The 26,419-nt window shown below is 40.9% G+C and overlaps 1 protein-coding gene across 9 annotated transcripts in view; it reads left to right on the top strand.

Moving 5' to 3' along the window:
* Window positions 1-12,518: 12,518 nt before the first annotated feature.
* LOC113988455 (rap1 GTPase-activating protein 1-like) overlaps window positions 12,519-26,419 on the top strand; it is a 45,618-nt gene continuing 31,717 nt past the window's right edge. For 3 of the 9 annotated variants that reach the window (XR_005563654.1, XM_039381626.1, XM_039381625.1), the window contains exons 1-4: window positions 15,739-15,840; window positions 19,887-19,980; window positions 20,443-20,478; window positions 25,834-25,881. Coding sequence is in view for 8 of the 9 variants with exons in the window: in XM_039381626.1 (XP_039237560.1) it covers window positions 15,797-15,840; window positions 19,887-19,980; window positions 20,443-20,478; window positions 25,834-25,881 (222 nt within the window). In the remaining variant the exon portion in view is untranslated. Of the gene's footprint in view, window positions 12,546-12,602; window positions 12,694-15,738; window positions 15,841-19,886; window positions 19,981-20,442; window positions 20,479-25,833; window positions 25,882-26,419 lie in introns of those variants that run through there. The other 6 variants (XM_039381628.1, XM_039381632.1, XM_039381631.1 and 3 more) reach the window with 4 other exon arrangements.

Raw genomic sequence — 26,419 nt, 5'->3', positions numbered from 1 at the left:
TGGACTGCTTTGTGGGTCTAAGGATACAAAAGAGGATGAACCACTATGAACTAACCTTTGCAATATGTTTTCTAGCAACACAGTTCTACATGAGGCCTTTTGGCATTTCTGAAACACTTCTGAAATTTTAATCTATCTGCTGTTTTGATTCTCTCCATAGTCTGGTTCGGGCTGTCATTGGTTACAGTGTGTGGGGAACCATAACAAAGAAAAAAATGATCACACAGCTGCGTCAAGAAGTCTTTGGTGATGAAAAGATTCAGAAAATGCAGAGGGGCTCAGGAAAGGCCTGAGACATCACTATGCAGGGTTTGTTAAACAAGGTGTTGAAGTCAGGGAGAGTAAACAAGGACATTTATACTGCCATCCTAAACTGTCTCCCTTTCATGTGCAGAAGAGATTTTTTTTTTTACGGAAAGCTTTTTGTTCTGTTGTTCAATCATGCTGTGGGGACCTTCATTTAACAGTAGATCTCTTTAGTTAAGACCGTGGATTTCCTTTTTTGTTTTTAATTCTTTCTTTGTTTCTTCCAGTATCTTCTTGTCCCCCTCTAGGAAGCATTTCACCTTTCCCCTGTTTCATCTCACTATCTACTCAACCTCCTGCCCTGACTGCTACTAATTAACTTAGTACCTACAGTAAGCTCACTTATCAGCTTGGTATGCAGAGAAGCTTGCTTTATTCCCAAGGGCCTGTGACGTACATACCACTGCACGATTAATCTCATGGTAATCGCTAAGTCTATTCTTCCCCATAACCTTATCCTGAAGCAATTTCTGAGAACCTGAGCAAGTACTGGAGACAAAGTGCTACTGAACCACTTTTCCTGTCTTGTCTACCTCTCCTCTTGTCTCCCAGGTTTTGCTTAGTCCCCTTTGTGACTAAGCAAAATGCGTCATTGCATTGTATCTACAGAGTCCACAGGGCAGCCGTGACCTCTGGTTTATATGTTTCTGGTCAGTACAATGTCTTAGGCAGGAGAAAGCAAAACCCCAAAGAAAGCAAAATGCCAATGCTTGGGTATTCAAAAAATGTGTGTAACTTTGAGAAAACCAGTTGTTTGACCTGCATAGCTGAATGTTCATACATTTCTTGGGAGCTGGCAATCTCTTTTTGTCTTCCAGCTTATTCCAGTTCTTACAGGACAATGGTTGAAAGTTATCATATGTGTAGTCACTGTGTGGTGGGGTTTTTTGGCATGGCTTTCTACCTGCAGTAGCTGAGATGTGGTCACACGACTGATATTACAAGAAGAGCTTCTACTGCTGCTATTAATTCCTCAGCTGTCTGAAGGTTAAATGAAAAGCATAAATCTACAGAGAACAAGTCAGAGACACTTATGTTGTGCAGAACTAATGGATTTCTCTTTGCTGAAAGTGAGGAGTCGCGTTCAAGATGAGAAGTGTTTCCAGGGCTGCCTGCACACCTAAAGTTCCTATGTATTTAAAATTAACAAAGCAGCACCTCCTTGTCTGCCAGGAGAAGAACAAGTAACAAGCATTTGCCAAGACTATAGGAGGGTTTTTATCTCCTCTTATAACCTTTTAAATTCACTTACATCACATGTTTTGCTTTTTGTCTGGAAAAAAACCACAAGAAAGCAAATGCAAGAAGCTTCCTCATCTTTTTATTCTGAGTTCTCTTTAGAGTAACGGCTTTCAAATTGTGAGGTTTCATTAGCATTGGTAAAACTTTGTGCATCTGATTTAGTTTGATGATAGAGCCCAACCTGGTCTAAATTATTTACTTTTTGTTGGAGGACTTTCTACACTTATGTAGAATCTCTGCACACCACAGTACTTCTACTGATGAAAAATCAGATGTTACTGTATTTGGGATGTAAATTGGAAGTATGCAGTTCTTTGAAGGAATCCACTCTGGTGACTGCAATGCTACTAAATGGAACACTACAGTGACCTCTCCTCTTTTGCTGATTTAGAGCTCCTAATGTGGATCAGACAGAGGAGGAGATGTCGGGTGGTGATCACTGAAGGTGAAGAAGAATGAGAGTAGTTAAGATCCTACTGCTAGAATATGGTGAAAGAATTAAGTGGAATACCTAGTGTGGAAAGACCAAATGAGCAGAAAAAAATAGTTGCAAGATGAAATTAAGGAATCAATTGAGAACAGTTAAAAGAACACAGTAAGATCATTTGCTATCATTCTGGACTGTACTAGGTGTCTCTGGAAATAAGAGAAAATAAAACCTGTAGATGCTGAACTGCTTTTTGATGGAACATTCTTTTCTCTAGACATAATTGCACCATTCTAAAACAGGAAAGTTTTCAGGTAAAGGACATGAGATGCAGTGAGAAAAGTTAATGTGTAATTGCCACAGAACTTCTGTTCCTTATCTTCCTCCCTGGTCCTAGTGACATATTCTTGCTGCTTATATTGCCAAACCTGTTATACACTGGAACCCTCTCTGACATGTTCTGAATTGCTAACAAGACATAAAAAAGTAAAAAGGAAAAAAGCACTATTTTCTCTTGTGTTAGTAAACCAACAATCACAAAAACCTGCAGGAAGTGCCAGTACAGCCACAGGAGAAGAGAAAGGACCTCATGGCCCGTTCCTGTGTTGAAGAAAGGTTGATGCCCTTTTCCTTTCAACAGCATTAGATGGTTCTGCTAGGGAACCACACCTGAAATATTTGGGCATTACCACTCAGCATTAAAATATAGTCTCCTTGGGTTGGAATTCACCAACTATCCAACTCGCTGTGATACTAAGTAATTGTGGACTAAAACATAATAGGCGTGAGAGGAGTAAAAGAGGCTGAAGCTCCTGTCACAGAATGCAGATTCCTGAGCAGGAATTTGGCATCGTTTGCTGTCACTGGTGGGACCCACCATGTCTCTCCATGAGGTGCCTTTACATTCCTATTGTGTAGAGCTGCACTTTCTTCAGATTCTTCCAGTAAATAGAGGGGGGAAGAATGGAGAAGGTATTGCCAGGCAAAGAGATCACTTGACTATTTGCTTTGGAGAAAAAGAGTACACTGCTGTTATTGGTACTGGTCCCCTCTCTAAGCGTTGTGCTTTATAGCAAACACAGTGCAGAATCCCACATGCTCCTTGGTGCCTATTCTCAGTCTAAGGTGCCCATAGTCTAAAGCAAGTGTGACAAAGACACAGAACAACAATTCAAGTACAGAAGGCCAGAGAGAGATAACTTAGTCAAAAAAAGAAAAAAAAGAAAGAAAAGAAAAATTAGTAAAATCTATTTGAATAAAGATAGTTTTTGCCTGAAAACTATATGTATAACTGGGATCCTTTTTTTTTACTTCATTAGATATCTTCCATTCAAAGACAATACCATTTGTTTCAGCCTAGTTTTAGCACTAGTTTTCACTACACTTTGCTCCAGCTATGTGTCATAAAGGCAGCACACCTCGGAGAGAGGAAACTCAATCTGGTTCCTTTTTCTGCCTCAGGAAAAATGAGTGTTACATTTCAGTTACATCCCTGCAAACAGGCATTCACAGGGGTCAGTGAAAGAGCAAATATGCTATTTTATGAAAGCAAATAGTCACATGAGCTGAAAAGAGCGTAGCTTCTATCTTGGCCTGGTTCCTCAACATGCGAGCTGCTAGTTTATTTAGTGATACATACAGGTTTTGTCCAGTTCTGGCATGGATTTGCATTCCTAATAGACACTGCCAAATTAGCAAGAGCACATCCTAATGCATTTCTGGTATGTGCCATTGTCATGCCTTATAGTATTGCAGTTTGTACGGCATCTGAATTGTTATTCTGGTACATTCTAGCATGGCATTGTGACAATGTTTTGGATGTTTGTTCCTGTGGAGGGAAATGACTGTTTTCAAGGTCAGCCATCAACTGCAGGGACAGTATCATAAAGAGCACTGTGCCACATCACTGCCAGTCCAGCCTACTCTTTGTGAATCAGTGCTGTGAAAGCAGTACACCACTTTTGCTTTCTCCTGAGGCGGCAGCAGTGGTGATTACTGCAAGTCCTATTGTTTATAAAGGGGAACTCCGTGTTATCAAGGCTTCTGTTGCTGAGAGATAGCTTTCTTGTTCACTGTAGGCAAGTAAAAATCAGGACACTCAATAGATGGAATTAACTGTATATCTGTTTGAACTGATGGCTTTGAGAATTTATTAATGGTGAAAACTGTGCAAGTCTGCTGCTTCCATGAGAAAGTGCTGACTAGTTGCAAAGGGTCTTTCTGTGAAAATGAGAAAATTTCCATTGAAGGGAGAATTTCAGGATAGAGTGGTCATAGTTCATGGCCATCTGTGTTGGACAAAACTCATATTTGATGCCAATGATGATCCATGAAATGGTGCCTCTGTTTCTTGGGAAGAGTTTTCAAGTTTACTGACTATTGGCAACCTCTGATTCATAAAGCTGTTCTATGAAATCCCTTGCTGATGAAAAATGTCAGAGTGATTCAGGGGACAGTGTTTACTATTTGAAAAGCTCTCAGTGACAGTCATTGCATGAGAGATTATAGTTCTAGTTGAAGAGACTTCTTTGAATATATTGGAACTACTGATGAGCTATATATTCTTGTCCACTGCCTCCTCTGTTCCTCCCTTCTTCCTCCAAATTTTGTCTCGCTCAATTAAAAAAAAAAAAAAGGGATAATAGTCTTTTGTAACAGAATCACTGTTACATGATCCTTTACTTCTCACACTTGAATTTGTGGCAGTATGTGACACCCAGATCTCTCACAAGTTTCCGGTCTACACCTGCTTGAGATCCTGCTTGAGACTAATATTGAAAAAGTCTCCAAGTATCCATTAATATTGATGAAGTTGCCAAGTCTGTGATACACAGTGGTACTGCTTATACTCAGATTCCCCTGCTTATCAAGCTACTCAGCAACAACTTTGACCATCATCAAGACTTCTTAAATTTTCTACTTCAGCCACTGCTATGGGATGTACATTTGGCCATCTCCACGATAAGAGCTGACTCCTCTGCTTCCTTGGCAATATTACGTTCGCCTGCTGTTCTTAAAAGATATTTACAGAGCAGCATGAGGAATGTATGGATGTGAAGTAATTTCTACCATTTCTTAGGAGCAATGTAAAGGCCAAATGATGCACTGATCTTTATTTATACAAAATCCCTGACAAGCGTTTGATTATATTGAGGACTACAGCTTTCTGCATCTCTTGCTTCTGCTTGCTGCTTTCCCCTTGCAACCCTACCTTGAAGTGTCCTTCCATGTCAGTCCAGCTATAGTGAACTTTGTTAAGCTTGTCTCATGATTTTTAAAATTCTGAACCTCAAGTATATGAAACTGGCAACATGAGTATCTACCATATCAACACTCTTCATTATGGGGCTGGAGAAGGCAGAAATATGTTCATTTCCATGCAAGGTATGTCTTATTTAATGTAATAAAGAACAAAATATGACTCATTAAAACACTTCTAGAGATATTTTCAGATATTATTTTTATGCCCTTACTTTATATTTTATGAATTTGCAGGCTAAATATTTTTTCTTACAAGTTGTGTTGAAACTGGTAGGTCAAACAAGCAGTGTAGAATCTGACTGTAAACATGTTTCCAAACAAAACAAAGACAAAATCAAGGCTTCTTATTAATTGTGGCTCTCTAAATGGAGAAGTTTTGGCTACAAATTGCCATAGTAAGAGGTTTTTGTGGTAGGTCAGCTTTTTGTGGTAGGTCAGTAAGAGACAACTGAAGTGGAACAGCTTGAAGAACACTTAGAAAAGGGTGGAAATCAAACCTGATATTCTCCAGATTAACACTATATGTATATAATTGCATGAGTCAAGGGGAAAAGAAATGACTGTTTTGGGGTGATAGATGAAATACTGATATTATAAAAAACAAGGCTGTGATTAGCTGATTCTCCACATTTGACATGCCTATGCAAAACTCTTCAGGATGAGAGAGTAACTGATTGTTCTTGCTGTTCCTAAAGTCTCTGGTTTAGCTGTTGACCCTTCTGAGTTCTCTTCATACCATTCACACCAAGCCAGATGGGCTGGTTAGTTGCGCAAAAAACACAGTGTAAATATTTACTGCCTAATAAATCTAACTTTCCTGATTTTGATTAAGTCCCACTATTGATTATAGCTCTGCCTTTCATTCCACAAATATATTTGCATCAGTTATATCAATATATTTATCAATTCTTAATATTCTTTGAGAAGGAAGTAAACATCTTGTCCTCCTTTCATTACATTTTAGTTTGTGCAGCTCTACTTGGTGTTAGAAGATTGCCGGATTTTCTCTATTGTCAGTTTTATGTGTGGCATTCTTTATTTCAGGTCTGCAATTTATAGAAGACCACTTGCTGCCTGAGAATGGCTGAATGCTTTTTATCCCATGCTGTTCTGGTTTTGACTGGTTTGGGTAGAATTAATTTTCTTCAAAGTACCTTGTATGAGGCTGTGGGTTGGATTTGTGCTAGAAACAATGTTGATAATTTAGAGGTGTTTTAGTCAATTGCTGAGCAGTACTTGCACAGAGTCAAGGCCTTTTTGGCTTCTCACCTCACACCACCAGCTGGAAGTGGACACAGCCCAGATAGCTAAGCCCAGCTGGCCAAAGGGATATTCCACACCATTTGGTGTCATGCTTAGTATATATAAAGCTGGGGGAAGAAGGAGGAAGGTGATGGTGTTTGTTTTCCCAAGTAACCACAACGCATGATGGAGCCCTGCTGTTCTGGGAATGGCTGAACACCTGCTTGCCCATGCAAAGTGGTGAATGAATTCCTTGTTTTGATTTGCTTGTGTATGCAGACTTTTCTTTACCTATTAACTGTCTTTATCTCAACCCATGTGTTTTCTCACTCTTACCCTTTTGATTCCCTCCCCCACCCCATTTCAGGGAAGTGAGTGAGCTGATTTCACTGCAATCTATGAGGATTTTTTTTTTTTAATTGTAGCAGTTGAGCTCCCTGCAGCCTAGGAATTTTACTGGATTCTTACTGACTAAGGTGCTTTATGCAGGCTGATTTTCCGGTGGTGCTGTTTGTCCTCTTAGTGCTCTCCAGGCCAGTGAGGTGCTTAACAAACCGGCCACAAAATCATTTTTCCTTATTTTTTTTCATTTAAATTTGATGTGGAAACACTATTTTGTGAGAAATGTTGTCTGACAGTACTCCAAGAAGTTTAGGGAGCACTTCTTTGTAATAAGTAAACTTGAAGCCATAAATTCTGTTTTTACTGCAGGGCTGATAAACAGAATATATGTATTTTATAAATATATGTGTATCTATACTGTACAGCCCACACATACCATGTGAAACCGTATCCTACTGTGATATGTACTGTACAAACACATTAGGACATGGTTTTAGCCATTTACAGAAGCAAAATGTTCCCCACATTCTTCACTGGTAGATTTTCTGGGTATTTGGGGTTAGTGTGTGGCTCCTACGTCGTAGACACTTTCTTACTGAATATCATGAAGTGATTCTTTTTAAGTCATTGTATAGGCCAAGTATTTGTCAGTGTTGACTGATCTTGGCTGTTGTACACATACTACTGGACCCTCCTTATTCTCTACGTGTCTGTTTTGGTTAACAAATAAATGATCCATTATTTTGTCTCCTAATGCTTTGCATACACCAACCATCTTTACTGCTTTCCAGGTGGTCTGTCATTGTGGAATAATTGGCAGGTGCTTTTTGATGAAATTCTGTTGAGGAATTAATTGTGAACAGTCTGCATGTTTGTTTACTGTCCTGATTCCTGTTAGTAACAATATCCTCCTCTTTCCATGATTGAGAAAGGCATTGTATCACAGGCTTTTCTTTTATTGACGAACAGTAAGAAGGAAAGGGGAAGCAAGGAGACTGTTCCTGTAACTGAGGCTCTGATCTCTGATTCAGGTAATCTCAGATCAAATTCCAGTTGTTACAAACCCTTCAGCTGTGACTTTAAGCAAATCTCTTCACTGCAGGTGTCTCCGAGAACATTTTCTTTTAGAATGGGAACCTTTGCAAGTAGGGCTGAGATTTTTCCCGAGCTATCATCTCGCATCCTCTTTCAATTAAAAAAATAAACGGAAACGTTTCACCGAAGTACAAACGTTTCACCGAAGTACAAATGTTTCACCGAAGAACAAATGTTTCACCGAAGTACAAATGTTTCACCGAAGTACACCATTTCATAATATTTCAGGTGTTAACCAGGTCCAAGAAATTATCAGCACGACTCCTCTGCCCCCACCCCGCCTGTATTTACAAGCGAGCCAGGGGTGTAAGCCCTGTGGGGTCTCACCTACACGCTCCGAGCACGGCAGCCTATTTGTGGGCGTCCCGGTCCCGCTCCCGCTCCGCAGTGGATCGTGCCGTCCACACTAATCAGCACCGGCTCCCATTATTAAAGGGGCCGCTGCATCGTTCTCATTTCCCAGAAGAGGGGGCTGCTGCCAGTGGAGGGGGCCTGAGTCTCTTGTCCCCGGGGATTCCCCAGCTTGGGTTGGTCTGACAGGAGCCGTTCCTGCCACCCTTTGAGCTGAGGGCTGCTTTAACTCCTCTGCCCTTCACAGTTGCAGAAGATGTTTGTGGGGAATAATCCCAGCTGGTTCAGATTATCTGGACAGAGAGAAATTGAGAGCAACTTTATCCCTAATTCTGCAAAAGGAACTTACTTGTCTGATTGCCTTTCCATCCAGGCGTTCCTCTGTTGTCTTCACCTGCACTACATCCCAGTCTGACCTCCATTCCTCCCCAGTCCGTGTGTCTTTCTAGCAGCAAGCACCATTTGGAAACTTGTGGGTATACACATAGCAAAAAAACTTTGCCTGTGCTCCCTGTCCTTCTGTTTGGATTAGGCAGCTATTATTACCCTTATTTGAATACCATTTCATTACTGCAAATTGTTAAACCTGTTGATCCAACCCAGGCAAGGCCCATATGTTCACCCATATGCTCTTCAGCCTCTCACCAGTCTAACAACCCGCCTCTCTGTCTCTTCGGTCCATCTATCTGTTTTATCACGACCTTGGCAATCCTTTCACTTCTCTGCCTTGATTTCACATGTAATTCACGGACATGAACTGGCTTTGTATATCCATGTATCACTGCTTTTGAGGGACTGGGCTGAGAGAGGGTGTAAAGAAAGTTTTCCTTTGTTAAAATTATTAGTTAAAGGCAATTATGAAGTTAATTGTGCCGTAGAGCCTAGGAACACCTTTCTCTTAGGTGTTCTTATTATATAGATACTACACTACTATTTGCAAACTATAGGCTTGTTACAGTGCCTTCCTCTGGTAGAGTTGTCCTCACATCTCATGTTTTCCATCTCCCTGAGTTATCCTCTCATTGAGCAGCTGTGATATACTTCCAGGGCAAGACTTGCTGGATGCTACAAACTCTCTGATTTTCCAAATACTTTCACATATGCCAAGAAAATTTTTACCTGCTGAATGATTAGAGCACTTGATTTCTGGTTGGAAACCACTGGTGAAAAATTTCAACTTGATTATGATCTGATACACTGCAGAACTTAAAGCTCTTACATATTGTACTGAAATTATGAACTTTGAACTTTTGAACATTTCATGCCATGGATTTTCTACCATGCAGTGAATAAAATCATAGAATAAATTAGTAGGGAAAGGTCTCATTTAGGTAAACTACCATGCACAAAACAGACAACTTCAAAGGTAGAACAGGTTCCTCAGGGCCTTGTCCATACATCTTCTGAAGATCTCCAAGAATGATATTACTCAGCCTCTCTAGGCACTTTTCAGCACTGAACTACCCTCATAGGAAGAACCAGTTTTTCCTTAGATATAGCTGAAATTTTCCTTGATGGAACCTTAATGTTATCTCTTGTTTTTCTGCTGTGTCCGTAGTGAGAACTTCTGTGGAGGAGCTGCTTCCTCTTTTCTAAATGCTGGGCATTCCGGTCACATCTGAAATTAGCAAGTAATCCCATCATTTCCTTCCATATGAATTTTTTCTGTTAACAAATATCCAGAGTTATACTGTCAAAATCTCCTCCAATTCGTACAGTAATGACAGGGAAATAAATTAATACTTCTCACATCATTAAGTTCTACTAGCAGGCAGCTTTGCTCAAAGCTTGAAAATAAACTAAGTTGTTATTCAAGGGCTCTGCTGAGAGAATGATGATGCACTTCCAAGGGCCAGTTTAAAATTCTGCTGCTTGCAAAAAACAGTAGTCCTGCCATATCCCATTTCCATCCCTGACCACTTATCCCAGTCCCCTTCATCGCATCAACACTAGCATTCAGGATGTTGTGCGGATCCACTGGCTGATCCGAGTGGGACTATCCCTGTGTCAGTGTGGTATGCAGGCATCTCAAGCTGTTTATACAACTGCACTGATGGACTGAGAGCTCTATCTCCTTTTGCTGACCCTGTATGACAGTGAGGGTTAGTGTCTCTGTGCCACTTTATCCTTATGTAGAATACTGGTAAGCATGGAAACAAATATCAGTAATGTATTGTGAGATCTTCAAATAAAGGTCTCAAGGAAATGTGAAGTGTTAGTACTTATATGGAAACAGTATCTTTTAGAGTCTCTACAGACATATGTGAAGACTCAGTCAGTTTGTAATCTAAGGGTGATTTAAAGACTTGTATAAATGGCAGGATGTTATAATTGCATTGATCAGGTTATGAATAATACTAATTTCAAATTGTAAGATACCAAAATAGTCACACAATTAGTCCAGTATGAGTCTAATATTCAGAAAAAAAATCAAAAATATATGCTCCTATATCTGCAGGTAGATGCACAGGTATTGATATTTTTTGTTTACTGGAAAGCCAAACATGACTGCTGTTCTAATATTTACAATGCTGATCTTTTTACTTTTATTGAGTTTTACCATGCATTGTTCTTAGTCTACTTTTCTGGAAAAAACCCATATTTTAGACAGTCTATCTGTGTACCATTATCTCTTAGTAACCTTTGGAATAGTTATATTCTACTAAAATTAGGGTATCAAGGTCTCAAAGATAATTTATTGATTTGATAATTTCCTTAAAATTATATTCTGATAATTTGATAATTATCTCTTTGATATATCTTTGATAATTACCTCAAAGAGAATTTTTTTCTGTTACATCAGAGAAGAGGTTCCTAACAAATTAATTAAAATGGTCAACCAGAAAAAAAGATTTCCCATAAATGGTCCAAAGGAGGGAAAGCTTGCAAAGTGAACGTCATCGAAGATTCAGCACAAGAGGAGGGTCTCGTAAATGCTCCAGTGGATTCAATCGAAGTTCTTAGACCTGAAACAGCTGCACAAACTAAATCCATGGAAAATTTGTTGGTTTTCCATCTATAGTACTTGATGGTTCCCATGCTCAAGTAAAAACAAAAAGGTGCTTTTTCTTTATTTAAAACAAAGAGTTTCCAGCCTTCATAATTGTGGAGAAATGCTTGACAAAGACTGATCCATGAAGTTTTGAAAACAAGATAATTAAAAACAATCACAGTGCCCTCTTAAAAAGAATTGCTGGTTGTCTTACTCACAATTGTGGTTGTAATACCAACAATTTCTATTAGACACTTTATTTTTAATGTAATTTCAGGAAACTCTTTATTACTTCTGGTAAAATTCCTGCAGATTTTTTTTCAAAAGATGGGAAAAATTAAATAGGGCAGAAAAGCCATGATGACCTTCTGTTTGAGCACCATAGTATATTGGGTTTTTTGGGTTTTTTTTCTGTCTCTGTGATGCCTCTGCCACATCTGTGGTCATGGGAAGATTTAACAGAAGAAATTACTGTGATGTTTGAGTTGACCTAGCAGGAAGGTCCCCCAGCAGACCTATGGGACCAGCATGAGGCTGAATTACTCCAGTGTAAAACAGAGCAGCTAATTTGGCCTGGGAATTGAACCTAATTTTGCTGTGAGGCAGATTTAAAGCACTCACCCAGTTGTAGGTAGTAGCCCCTCTACAAAGGGAAAATGCTTTAAAAGCCTTGGCCTAAGTCTGCCAGAACTCATTTTACCTTTGCCTAAGGCTGGTACAACGTAAGAATTCTTTAATAATCTACAAAAATTGTGACTGAACAATCATGCCAACTCACAGGTCAGTCTCATGACTATGATTACCAAAAGCATTTGCAGAAAGTACCATGTCATCCTGTCACCTCAGATTATCCTCTTTTAGTTCCTTTGCTATGATACTAAATCAGTACTACGTAAGCAGGTTTCAGATTTTTCCAGTCCTCTACTTTCCCTTCCTACTCTGATCTATACACATGAATCCTGATGACCCAGCTCACTGTCACCAAATAACTGCCATTATACTTGAGAGGACTAGAAAAATGTACTTTTCTGTGGAAAAAACACCCCCTCTCTCATTTTTAAAGGTGATCCCCACAGGTCTGGGATTAGAAGTGCAGGGAGCAGGATGTTGAAGTACAGAGCTGTCTGTGCTCCACCTCTGGAGCTGCCTCCTGTCTGTCCCCTTCTGCTAGGGCCAATCTTCCCTGCTTAAGAGCACAGCTGCTCGGCAGGCTGACTGTTCAATCGGCAATGATCTCTAGTTTCAAGTATGACAGCACCGACCTGCTCAGCCTCCATTCAGCCGCAGGTGGGGGCAGCGGAAGAGAAAGGGAGGGAGGGAGGGAGAGGGAGGACACTGCAACCTACGTGAATAATTGATAGTGCAAGGAAAGGAAAGCAGCTGGGTTCCCTGTCTCCATCTGCTCACCAGCTGGGGATGAGAGATCCTTGCTCAGGTAGGGGATGAACAGCTTAGCTGCTTTTATTTTCGTCTTGCCTGCAATGCCAATTAAAATATTTTACATCTAGAAGGAATGGGAGCAAAGATAGCTGGGGGAGGGTTGATCCATATCTTCTCTGTTGCTTGCGTGGCGTTGTGTAATGGATGGACTTTGGGGTAGTTTCAGCCTCAGCAGGGAAAGTGTTTGTGTGCTTTTATAAGACATTATGCTACACTGCATTGTGTAGAGAAGCAGTTGGAGAGAGAGAAAGGGACAGTGAAGCTGGGGAGAGCAGATGTCTGTCTAGGAAACGAAAAAAACTGAAGGGATGAAGGGGCATGAAAGAGGGTCTGTCCAGACTCAAAGGAAGCCCACCCTGATTCTGTCAATCTTGGACATAAAATGATGGGTCCAAGTGCGCAGCGGGAGGTGCAGTCTGTGCACAGCCAGTACTATATATAGAAGCTGTGTGCATACATCTGTGGAAACAGTTGATGTGAAAACATGTATGTTTCTATCTGTGGATGCATCTATGAGTTTGGGTAATATTGTAGTAAAACATTAAAAAAATACAGTTTTTACCCTGAAGAGTTGACCCTTGAAGGATATGCTGCTGTGTTTATCTGGTACTGCGCAGTTTCTGTGGAGCTTCCGATGTTCTCACAATGACTCAATTAATAAAATTGCAGGGACTAGTTTCTGTGTTACAGCCAGTACAGACTTTTCCTATGCGAGCAAGATAAAATGCTAATGCAGGTAAACAAATGAAAAACTTCTGCTAATAAAAACTAGAAAAATACATAGCAAAAGGTATAAACACCAATTACTGTAATACATGTATTAATATAGCTACATGGATATCTGAAAGAACAGAAAATTGTATGCCAGTCCCTAAAACACACAATAACTATAATATGCATAATGACCTATGCAACTATAAAAAAATATATGAATTACAATCTGAGATGGTAAGTACTCGGAATTAGTCATATCAGAATGCAACTATCAATAGGAGCTGAATCTACTTAGTACAACTCAAGGCTTATATTTGGTGATATTGTTGCATCAACAGGGTAAATAGTAACAATCATTAGCTTGATTATAAGTTGAGGAACAGAAAGGGGTCCTGGCATTTGCTTGCATGTGATTTATTCACATGATTATTGCTAAAGGAGGCTAATTAGAACAGTAGTTAAGGTATTTAATAATTGTTTGCTGGTTTGCTTGTGTATCTTGAGGACTTTGTACACAACTGGAGTTGCACAGAAGGTTAGGTAAAGCTGTGAGACAGTTAAGTGAAAACTGAGCCCAGTGTGGCTTTGAATCTGAACAAAGTTGGCTCTTGTCTGTAGTGGCAAGCAGCCAAAGAACAAGGATGGCAGAAAGACCTGGGCCTTACTGTATGCTTTCATGATGTCCAGGCTCGCTAGTGCTGCTGATAATGACCCTGAGATGGGGGAGGGCAGTAGTTACTGCTGGCAGCCCTCTCTAGCAGCAAAAAATAATGTCTCTTCCTCCTTCCTAGATGCAGCAGAAACGGCAAGCTTGGCTCTTTGCCTTGGCCCAGTCACATCTCTGCTCAGACATTCAGGTGAATGAGTGAGAACTGCTTGTGCTGCTGTATTCGGTGCTCTGGGTCCATTTGGGAGGCATTTGGGTTGGAGCAAGGACGTAGGCTGTATGAGTTAGCCTCCAGCATCACATCTTCAAGGGGAAAAAAAAAAAGAAATAGACAAGAGGAAATGGAATCACTCGAACTCCGTGCAACTTACTAAAAATAGCAAGTAGTCACTCTCTTTGTCTATTCAAAGTTGTCACCTGCCTTGATTCCTTACTCCTTGCAGTCTCTTTTCTCACAGACCCTTGAAGCCCCCATAATCATTTCTATCCAAGTCTTTTATGAGCAGAATTTATAGGAAGCATTAAGATGAAAATGCTGCACTCATCCCTAAACCTTTGATGTAACTGCTTGCTCTCTATTTTTCTTTTTACTCCCCCCCCGCCCTCACTATATCAACTATCTCATATTTCTGTCCAATTTCTCTGCATTCTATTTGTACTCTTCCTTTGCATCTTTTCCTAGCTCTCTGGCTTCTCTGCAAATTCTCTCTTATTCTGTGTTTCCTTATGTCCCCTTCATGAGTCAGAACAAAACCAGTGTGAGACTGACACTTGGTGTAAGGTTCTAGCTGCTGCTTTTATAGGTCTTGATGTAAAGAGGAAACATTACATCATCCTGTGGAATGAAATTCAGACTCCAAATTTAAAAAAATTGTCCAGAAGAGCTCTGTATTCTTGTTTAAACACAGGTATGTGCATACTCTTGCAATGGAAAGGCATCTTCTCACGCTCAATTTTTATTAGGAGTGACGACCTATTGAGTGAATGCAAATACATGTGGTTAAGGGGTTTGTGATTCCTCAGAATTTGAGCTTCCTAAGTTTACATCTTAGATCAGTGAGCTATTTCATAAGCCGTGTAGAGCCAAATCTCTGTAGTACTTGATGTATGCCAGCTCCAAATGCCAAGGGCTAGTGGATTTAGTATCTTCTTATCCTTTCCTTGAAGGGAATGGACATATACGGAGCCTTGATGCTCGCTTTCCCCACTGGATACTGAGAGCTTGGGGAAGTGATCTTGTTCTATAGCAAAGTGGAATAAGGGACCCCTCTGCTCTTCCTGTCTAACGCTGTGCTTGTCTTACCATCACGGAGAATCTGGAGAGCAGCATCCCCGGCTCGGCTGTCCCAGCAGCTGCTCCTGCACTATCCGTGGACTCCCCACAACCCAGGGCTCTAGGGGGAACTCATTTTCCACAGCGGAGGAGGGGCAGGAGTCACCAACCCATCCCCCTTTATCTCATCTTCCTCCATCCCTCCTCCTCCTCCTCCTCGTCCTTCCCTGAGCCGCTGCCGGCTGGGGCCCGGTGCCAGCCGTGGGGGTCCCTTCGCTGTCTCTCCGGTGACTCCCGGCCCGAAAGGAAGAGGAGGGGTGGGGGCGGGAGCCGCGGCTTCGCGGGGGACCGGGAGGGAGCCTGAGTCCTTCTCCATGGCGAGGCCGGGGGAGAGGAAGCTCCCGAGGAGGGAACCCGGGAGCTGACTCAGCGGAGCAGTGCAGCATGTTTTCCCGGGAGCAGGGCTTCCCTGCCGGAGCCTGCGGAGGGTAGGTACCGGGACCGGGAGTGGTGCCGGCGGCCGCGGGGCCTGGGCCCCTGCCTTTCCCGGGCAGCCTGGGGACGGGGCAGGGCAGCGGCTGCCGGCGCTTGGGGCGCAGTGCTGGAGCAGCAGGAAGAGCCCTCGCGGGTTGCCTGGAAGGGCGGAGGGCCGAGGAGGGGTAAGGCGATGGCTGTGCCCCGGCCCAGCAGGTCCGGGTCTGGCTGTGGGCCCGGCGCTCCCTCTTCTCTCCCACCCCCCTTCCCTGTCTCCCTCCCGGACGCGCTCTGGCCGGGGGGACGCAGGCGATGAGGTGACATACATCAAGAGGGTGCTCCTGTCCCTGGAGGGAAAGAGGGAGGCTCGGCGGGCTCTTCTGCAGCCCTGGGAATGGGGAAGCTCTCCGGTTGGGACTTCTCAGGAGCTGGGAGTGTGAGATAAATTTCCCTCTAGAGTTATCCTTTCTCCTGCCCCGCGGGGCAGTACCTCACGGGCAGAGAGAGCTGGCTGGGTTCTCCAGGCCCTCCCGATACCCTGCCCATCTCCTTTGTGGCTGCACGAAGACCTGAGCAGAGGGCATGGGCAGCCCACGAGTTTGAACAGCGGCCTCCACGCGAGGGGCAGGAGCTGGGGGGAGTGTGGCTGGAAGTGAGGTTCCTTACTGGAAGTCGGGGTCTACGAGCAGAAAGTTTGTGACCACCTGAGAGCAAACCACGTCTCATCCGTAGTGGTTGTTTCCTTTTCTTAGTTCTGTCTCAGTAATTCCTTCTCTTGAGTTTTAAGAATCTGCGTGTAAGCAAATTTCAAAGCTGTACAGGTGCTTGAGAGTGGGGCTATTCGTGTCATGTTTTCAGCTGTCTTCGCTGTATACCTAACAATCATATTTGGTAGACTAAGTGTGTCTCTATAAGGGAGAGATAAGAGAGAAAGAGCAGAAGCTGTTGCTCATGAGAAGTGGTTGCCCAGAATTTTCCTTATGAGTATTTCAGGCCTGCTTTTGTTTCACATTACCTTCAGTTCTAAATTGCCTATCCCTTCTAGTGAGGGATTTAAAAAACATATTAGTGTCTCACTATCCTATCAGGCTGTGACACCAGTTATTTTATTGACTGTCATTCCATAGATAGCTTCAAATCATGCTGTAGTGTTTCTCCTTCTGGAAGGCTTCCAGATTAGCTGAAGTATTTACAGTAGCTATGCACCTGCTTCCCTGTGAACTTCCAGGAAACGAGTTACCTGAGGATTTGGAGCACTTGTCTTTTAGAGTGCAACAAATCCCCTTTACCTCTGGAATACTTATGAAAGGATGTATGAAATTCTGTCAAGTCCAATTTGTATTTTTCTTAGAACAAATATTTGCATTGACTTGGTTCTTGAACTGGCTCAGCTATAGCAGATAGTGACAATTTTGAGAGCTGTATAGAGGGATCTCTGTATCAGGACTGAAATGATGCTGCAAGACAGGAAATATAGGGCATGAGCAGAGTTCTGTGTGTGTGGAGATAGAGGTCTGCAAAGGTGCTTCCTGCACTATTTCAGAATTGAGAGTGGAGTCTTTGGCAGTGGATCAGCAGTACCTATGTTTAGTTTGGCTACCCACTTGAAATTAATGCACTGGTTAATGTCACTAGCAAAATCCTGGTTTAGACTTCAGCATTTTCCAGGCCCTTTGCTTCCCCTAGTTGCCATTTCCTAAAAATAAAGCTTCAGCAAGTATACATTTGCAAATAAATATTCCACTCCCAGATTGCAGAATTGCTTTTCTTTCTCAAAAGGATGATATTCTTCTTTTCTGTGGTCAAAGAGTTTGAAGTTCCAATTTGAAAAGAAGTATGTTCTCTTTCCTTAATAAAGGTCAGTGCTTTTCATTCCAGAAGTTAAAAATTCATAAGTAGATTTTCAAGCAGTAGTTATAATGGCCCCATATTTTCGTGATATTTTATAAAAGATAACCTAAAATTCAAGTAATCCTCCTGGATTTCTAAAGTCTGTTGGCACATTCCTAATCTGGGATAATTACAGAATTTTGAACATCTCTAAATGTATGGTAAGACTGGTGATTTTGGTCTCTCCTGGACTCATTTTGACAATAGAACTGTACTAGGATTCAACAGTAAAGGAGAAGTTGCTGCACAAAGTTCTCCAGTCAGTCCAAAGTATAGAGATGAATTTATGGTGAGAGAACAGGGGCACTACTGGTCAGAGTGATCTCATGTAGGAACTGCCAGATTTCCATGATGCAGGTGTGTATTTAACTCTTCACTGGATGACTCAGCGTTCAACCCAGTGACATGCCAAAGAAAACACTGTAGCATGCAACAAGGCCCCAGTTGCACAAAAAGTTCAACTATTACATTTCTTTCTGAAAATGAGAATTTATCAAATCAAGCTCTTATCTTTTTAGGGCTCGCAGAATAAAAACTTCAGGTTTTTAAAAGAAACAGTGAAAATCCTTCATGTACTGCCTTGGACATATATTTTGCTTATCCCAAATATGCTTCAAGAAAATGAATAAGATGATGAATAAAGCATGTATTAGTATAATATTAATATTCATTTAAAATATATTTGCCATCAAATTATTTCAATATTTATTTGGGGTTGTCAAGACTAACTCCTACATCTTCCCTCCCAGATATTTTATGGCTTTAATCTCTAGATGCATGACACAGACCTCTCTCATCTCCAGTTTCAGGATGTGGGATGGAAGCATTGTGTTACTTTGTGTAGATGAACCTATATGCAAGTTACATGATGCCATTGGGCCACTAAAATAAATTGCGAATTGTCAGAGCATCATGCTTCTTGGAGCTTGTGATAGAGTAGCTTCATGATTACAGAAATATGTTATACCTCCATACAACAGGGAATGCAGCCACTGGTTTCAAAGCAAGAGTCTGCATGACTTACAGATACTGATCTCTTAGAATGGAAGCTGTAGCAGTCATGCATCTAATAGCTAGAGGATAGCAATTCTTGATTGCATTATATGATTATTATATGCATTATATGATGATTATATGGCCAGTGACGAGTGGTGTCCCTCAGGTCTCTGTCTTGGGACTGGTGCTCTTTTATATCTTTATCAATGGCATAGACAGTGGGATCGAGTGCACCCTCAGCACATTTGCAGAAGAAACAGAGCTGAGCAGTACGATTGACACAACAGCAGAAAGGGACCATCCGGAGGGACCTGGACAAGCTCGAGAAGGGGTCCCATGGGACCCTTGTGAAGTTCAACAAGTTCAAGTGCAAGGTGCTGCACCTGGGTCAGGGCAGACATGAGTACACAAGAATAGTATGTATGTCTTTTAAACTACAGTGGATTAATTGTGTTGCTTTTTATTTTCCCTTCTATGAAATCAAATAAAGTGCTGCTGCTGCTTGTACACACTACTACTCCAGCAGGGGCCATAGTAATAATATATTTTCCATAGAAGGTGGGCAGGCAAAAGCCCATCTAATCTCCACACTGGCTTTACTAGCAGTGGTAACACAGAACTGTGCCTTCATCTCTCCTGCAGGCTGTATCAGTTCTGATCTCACACCATCTCTGTTATGCCCCTGTCTTGGAGACTAATACCCAGGCTGTGGCAACTGGGGCTGTCCTTTAGATGCTGATTTTGGTGATATTTCAGAACTTTCATCTCTTTTAATACGGTCAAAATCTGAACACAAAGCTTCTTGTGAGACCTTCTTGTGATTCTTTAGTCTGCTGCAAATCCATGATGGAAGAGGAACTTGGCAAAGAAAGACCATTCAGCACTTATATGACAGTTGTGAAGAAAATATTGTGTGTGAACAGAGACAGACCATTCAGGGCCAGAAGATTTTTGCTGTTATATCGAGGATGTTTGCAGGCGGTAAGTAGTAATATCTCAGGGATTCTCACAGGAAATGACAGCTTCCTCATAGGTAAGAAATGGCCTGGGGAGAGGAATAGTAAGCAGAAGGCAAAGGAGACACTGCAGGCAAGCACTGGCATCTTGAATTCTCTAAGTGTTAAAACTTTTTTCTTCTTTTTTTTTCTTTTTCCTTTTACTCTCTCTGTTGCAGGAGGTCTGAGGAGGTAGCGCGGTGCTTCAGCAATGTTATAGACTCTCCCACTGAAGGCTTTCCATGTGCCCTCACTCCGGCTGTCCCCAACAAGGTAAAAGCAGTCTGTGTTCCTCTGGCTCAGGGTTGGAGTGTGCTTTGAACAAAAGTTATGTGTGCAGAAGGAATGACTGAAATCAAGCTCATGTGAAGCATGTCTTACGGCTATAGTTGCCTACTTCTGTGAGAATCCTAAACTTTTTCATTTAAACTGTTGTTATGCCATACTGTATCAAGTCAGCGTGACCCGTTGAAAGAGAGAAATTCCTGATACCTGTCTGACCAGGTTTCAGGCCAAGCTTTTGCAACACAAGCTGAAGACAATTTGGCCAGTTGTTTTGCCCATGCTATCAGTTCTAAGGAAGAACAATTCCATCATGTCTTTGGTGAGCAAGTAGTTTCCTTGCCAGAACATGGAAGGAACTGTTGGCTCCTTCAATATCTGAGATACGACAGAAGATAATGTTAGCTTCTTCAAATGTTAAATTATTTTCCCCTCTTGTCTTTTCCTTTTCAGACTGTGGACTTGTTTGAGATGATTGAAAAAATGCAGGTATGGAGAAGTAATTCTGTAAAGTTTTGGGATATCTTGATTTTTTCATAGCCAAACAAATAAGCAGCTGCCATTTGTCCTGTCACTTCACTCCCAGTGCCCTTTAATTTAAGCTTGCAGAATGTTTAGGTCTTCTGGGCTCAAGCTCCTATGGCTGCTCTTCAATGGGATATCAAAAGCGTTTTCTGTGTTTGTTTTTTCCAACCAGCATGATGGAAGCAATAGACACAGATTATTATAATTCTGTATGTTCTTTGTGGAAGTGTGATTCTGAGAGAAAATCAAAGCTGCATTAAGGTGTCTCTGTCATCTTCTTCAGAAAACTGTGTTTCTGCTGGGTAGCAGGTACTAATGACAGGTGATTAATTGGTTGTTGACCTAACTGCGTTTAGCAAGGTCAAACAGTTTAATAAATAACTAGGGTAGGTCCTGTCTTTAACTTGTGCAAGATAGAAGGACTCTGCCTTAATTCTTATGTGGAAATAGGTGCATTTAGTTGCATATATTATGTTATAAAATGAAAATAGGGCAGAGTTAGGTTTCTCTGCCTTTTAACTTACCAAATAAAGAAATAGGAGTATAATAGTATGTTATATGTGTTAAATATATAACAATGAAGTCTTTAAATTTTTCACGTTGTGTGTTCTCAGAGCATCCTTGCAAGCTGCCAGTATTTTCCCTGAGTGGTGCACCTTCTTTAAAATGCTGTGCTTAACCTTGACCTAGCATAACACACAACATATCACATAACTCCTGCCTTTTATTATGTGCAGGAATTAAACTTATCAAAACCAATTAACTTATTTTCTGGCATTTGGGTGATCAAATTATGAGTACGAGGAAAATACAAGACTTCAGTGGGACCATAAAGGTGAGGAGGTGAAAGGTAGCAGTAAAATGCTAAATATAGATTATGAGGTTGAGGTAGTATTTGGCAGACCAGAAAGGAAGAGGGAGGGAGGGAGGGGCTGAAGGTATATCTGCTATATATTCATGTTAGACAGACACAGGCCTTGTAACCACTGTACTGACATTCAAACTATATTTGGGGTCTATTCTCAGTGATTTAGAATTACAAGCTCTGTAAGTGTGCCTGGCTTATTTAACTCTGTGCTGGAAAGTAAGCTTGAGCATACAGTGCTGCTTCAGTTCAAGCACATGTTAAAAGGTATGACAGTCCTTTCCAAGCCTTTTGAAATATGTTTAGAGAAGAGTCACTAGCAGATGTCTCTTACTGGAAGACTGTTGCTTATGATTCTCAGTGTTTCTCGGCTCCTAGTTTACCATATGAAAAGTCTCTGACTGGATTTGCACTCCTTTAGTTAGATAACAGGAACCTGATAAGAATTTCCAACATATGCAGGCTGCTTAATTTTGCATCTGTGTTGTTTTCTTAGCTGCCCATTGTTAAGACTGTATAGTAGTTTGTTTTTTTCTAATTTAGTTTGTTTTGTCATCTGACTTGCACTAGGAGAACTAGTATCTGCTGTGTAAGCATGACAAAAGCTTTTTGAAAGAAGAGAGATGTTTTCCAAAAGAAAAAACTCCCCGATATTTTGTTTTAATATTTGCTGTGATCTTTCTTTGTATTTTTACTAATTTATTATTTATTCTTTTTGGGGTTTTTTTTGGTTTCTCCTTCCATTTGACTGTGACAATCCTTTAGATTTGTTGAATCAATCTTGAAAATGAAATGTGGGATTTTCATTAACAGTCAAAGTGAGTAAAAGGCAAAGCAAGAGACTTGAACATTTCTCTTGTAGAATAACAACAGCAAAGCTACAGGATAGAATTGATTTTTGAGTATTTTAACAGTTGGTTTGGAGGCTAATTGTATTACTGACAATTAGCATAGCCGTTTTGCATTGTGTGTGATGAATTAACAGGTAAAGTTGTGCTCTCTTTTTAAACTGAAACCAATCCCCAAGATCTGGGAGAGAAGTTTGCCTTTTTTTTTCCTTTCTTTTTTTTCTTTTCAATTTCAATTGGACTTGGAAGTAAATGGGCTATTGGCCACTTTATTCTATACTCCCAGATGTAGTGAAGTCACAGTAAACACTTTAAGGACACATAGGAATATGTTGTTCCTAGACTGCTTTGCAGTGCAAGTAGTTGAAAAACATGGACATTTTATTTCAACCAATAAAACCAGATTTTTCACATCTTCACATTTGCATAGCCAGTCCCTCTTCACTTAACTGCTTTTGTTTGCTACCTCTGTTCTGCATTATTTTTTGGTTTCCACATATTTTTCAGTCTTCTTTTCTCACAACTACCTTCGTGTTTTTTCCCTGTATCCCCTTTTGTATCCAAGTTGTCTGTTTTGAACTAGTCCCCTCCAGACACCGCTCTTTCCCCATAAAAAACGTCTGTGACTGTAGCATTGTTATGCCACGTTGGACCTGACTCTGGGTTTGGACAGTTTCTTCTCTGCCATTCATTCTCTCATTTTACTCAGACCAGGTGTTTCCCCTGTACAAGACCTTGGGAATATCAGATTCCCAGAATGATCCTGTCTTCAGTAGGGTACCCAGGGAAACAGTGAGGGAAAGTCTTTCCTTAAAGGCAGTACTGCAAGCCAAACTGGACCAAATCAGAAGAATATCTCAACCAGTGGCTGAGACTGCTGTAGTTTATGCCTTTCCCTTTCGAGGAATGACAGTGATCATCAACAAATTGGTCTGCCCGTGATCTGACACTTCCAACAACTTGTGCTGTATATTTCCGCAGTCCTGGTTACCCTTTAAAATAAAGCTTTGGACTGTACAGCCCACGGCTCCATTAGATCTTTGCCAGTATTTTAAACTTCACTCTAAAGGAAAGGTTGGTAGCTTTAGACCTATGTCTTCTACTCTCAGGCTAGCAGGAGCTCCCTTAACAGTGCAGGGTCATGGAATGTGCTGGTACATTCCTCTGCTCTCTATAGAGGCTCTGATACAACAGCAGCTCCTTTATCAGGAAGTTTTCCCTCGGGCCTTGGTGCGATATTGGTCTCCTACCAGGACCTCCTTTGAAACTGGAAAGTTTTTGCAGTTATTAGATCTGCCAAAAATGTCAAGGAAGGGGAGACAAATATTAGAAAATTGCAGTTTCCCAATCTCCATTTCCATGTGCAAAAAGCCCATGGTGCACAGTAAATTTGTACCAGTACTTTCCACAGTTAGTTGCAGAAGGCTGTGGCTGCTTTGTACCTATGTATGCCCTGGTAATTTGTTGTTCACTTTGACTGCTGTATACCAAAATCACAATTCAAAACAGGTCTTCTGAAGTTTCCCTATGAAAGGTTCCAAGCTGGTATTTGTTTAGAATCCCTTGTTGAAAACACAAATGAAAAAAAATTTTTTTTTTTTGAGGGCAGGGTGGTGGTGGTATAACTCTCTCAAAACTCAGCTTTTATAGTTTGATCCTGTGTCACCCTGTAGATACTATTCAAAGCTTCTTTCTCCTAATACATTTAAGGAAATCAGTTTCGTTTTCAATTTTGTTGTCTGCTGATTGTTCCTTGCGTGCTTTACTATGTTTCTATATTTAACCAACTAAAATTTGTTGTTACTGCTCCTTTTTTGTGATTGAACTCAACTTCAAACTTAGGAAGAAGGACCTCATGCTTCCATTACTAGTCTTCCTTACCCTGGAGTTTAGCCATACTGTTTTACTTCTGGTTTTTCCTAAGAGTTTTTTAAAGATGTTAAGCATCTTTAGGAGCTCAAAGTCTGGCTCCTCGTCATTTCATTAAAGTTTAGCTTTTTTTATGGCTCATTTTTATATTCCTTTAATAACCTTTCTCATTTTTCCAAAATCTCATTTTTATGTGAAATAGGTATGTTGGGGATTGTTTCCTTTTTTTTTCTTTTGTTGCTCCTGCAAGGAGCATCCTGATTATTAATAATCCTCAATGTAAGGTTGCTATTTCTTAATGTCAATGTTGATGCTATGCTGGCAGTTTTTGCACCCTATACAGCTGGAGCATTGGCCCAAAACTTTTGTTCTGGAGCCTCCTAAGTTTCCACTGTAGAGCTCCTCTGAGATTTACCTATTTCTACCAGAATCTCATTTAAAAGCTAGTTCCACTGTAGAATACATACATAGGCATACCTGTTATAAATCACATCCTGCTTATTTTCAGAACAAAGTCGAGAGCTGCCTATCCTGTCTGGAATCCCTGATTAGCCGTTCCATTAAGCAGTCGCTGATGGTGTATAAAAATGTAGTCTCAGCATCATGTTCTGGTATGAGAGTTACAAGATTTAGGTGGCAGTAGTTGAATATTCATGTATCGTGTGTAAGAGAAAGCTTCAACTTAAATCCTGGTTTTCAGCTTCCTATCCAGCAATGCCAATTTTGGCTCTTATTCTTCAGTCTGTGATGGCAACTTGGACTATGGCCTGTTGACCCCCCGTATCTTTTTGGCTTCTTCTGTTCTGGGCCTATGCTCTGTGTTGGGGCTATCCTCCATAAAATTTTCCTATTCTCGTATGCTTCTGCTGCAGAGGTGTGGTGGAAGTGAGCTCCTTTGCCATGGTGAGAAGGCAGAGGATGGAATAGCCTTAAAGAAAGAGAACCAAGTCTGGATGCCAGCTCCTGATTCAGGAAGAAACAGGCATTCAGTAGCCTTTTGCCTTGCAATTCCAACCCACCTTGTGGTAATGGTGCCTGGGAAAGCAGATGTACATGGTTTCACTATGTGGCTCCTTTTTGCCTTCAAGAGTCTCTTGCACTAGTCAAATGTTTGGATGGAGAGCAGCTCTGATTTTCTGCCTTACCTCCAAGAGATGGATTTGTTCCCATATGTGGATGGAAGCAAGGCACACTTGCTACTGGATGGAGCTACTTGATAAGAAAAGGGCTTCTTGTTTAACTCTAATGCTCAAAACAAGTGTTTTTTACTTCCCTGAACCTTGCTTTGAGGCTCTCTATGCTTTGCCTGACAATATCTTCAAGGGAGAAGGAAGAATAGAACAGGAAAGAATGATTGGAAATACTGTTCTTTTGTGTTCTGTCTTTACCTCTTCCACTTTTTTATATTGCTTTGGATAGGAAATAAAGTAGCTAGAAGAGATTAGAGTAGCACATAGGATAATCAGTTTGGGAGATTGCTTTTGATATCTCCCAACTTTCTGCTTTTTAAGAGATGTAAGTTTGGGGGTAGCCTTTCAGTTTTAATGTCAAACTAGGGGACTGGCCAAGTTCTAGCTTTCCTGCTCTTTTTTATTCAAACTTCCAAACTTGCATAAAATAGAAGATTATGTAGAGAGACAAAATATGCATATTAAGTATATGGAGAAGGACACAGAGGGTAAGTGAAACAGACATGCTAAAATATAGGATTCACTGTCTGTGACTTTATGTTTCCAGGGGAGTCGTCTGGATGAACAAAGATGTTCCCTTCCAGCTCCTCTCAAGGTCAGGCCAAGTCATTGTTGCCTCTTAATTTGCTGAGAATGGCAGATAATTACTGACCTGGCTTGTAGTGTATTTTCATCTTGGATGAACAGGGAGTTTACAAACATCCCAAGAACACATATATGCTTGCCTTTTTTTTTCTTTTTTTTTCCTCACTGCTGCACAAAAGGGTGAAACTGTGTAGCTGAAATAGAATTAACACTTCCCTTTTTCTAATTTAATGGTTCCAATAAGTGTTTATTATTATTGGCAGTCTTAATTTTGCCTAAGTAATTTCTTAAACTTAGTCAATATAACAGCTATAATAATATCCATGAAACCAGATTACATTTATTTCAGTAGTCTGCTTGAAGACACATAGAGATACTCTAGAAAACTCCATTTTGCTCAATATTAGGACAATAAGGACAGATTCCCATCTTTAAATCCACAACTCTTCCTCTCCATTTCTTCAGTCTCAGCTCAGGCTCAGTAAACTTAAAATCAAACTTGACCTTGATTTTAATCTTGGAATAACCTTTTAAAAAAACCACTTAGA

The sequence above is a fragment of the Pipra filicauda genome, unplaced genomic scaffold, assembly GCF_003945595.2.
Source record: "Pipra filicauda isolate LSUMZ 115617 unplaced genomic scaffold, ASM394559v2 scaffold234_size1211729_pilon, whole genome shotgun sequence".
NCBI classification, from domain to species: domain Eukaryota; kingdom Metazoa; phylum Chordata; class Aves; order Passeriformes; family Pipridae; genus Pipra; species Pipra filicauda.
Note: the sequence above shows the minus strand (reverse complement) of the source record. Positions and strands in the feature narration are given on the sequence as shown.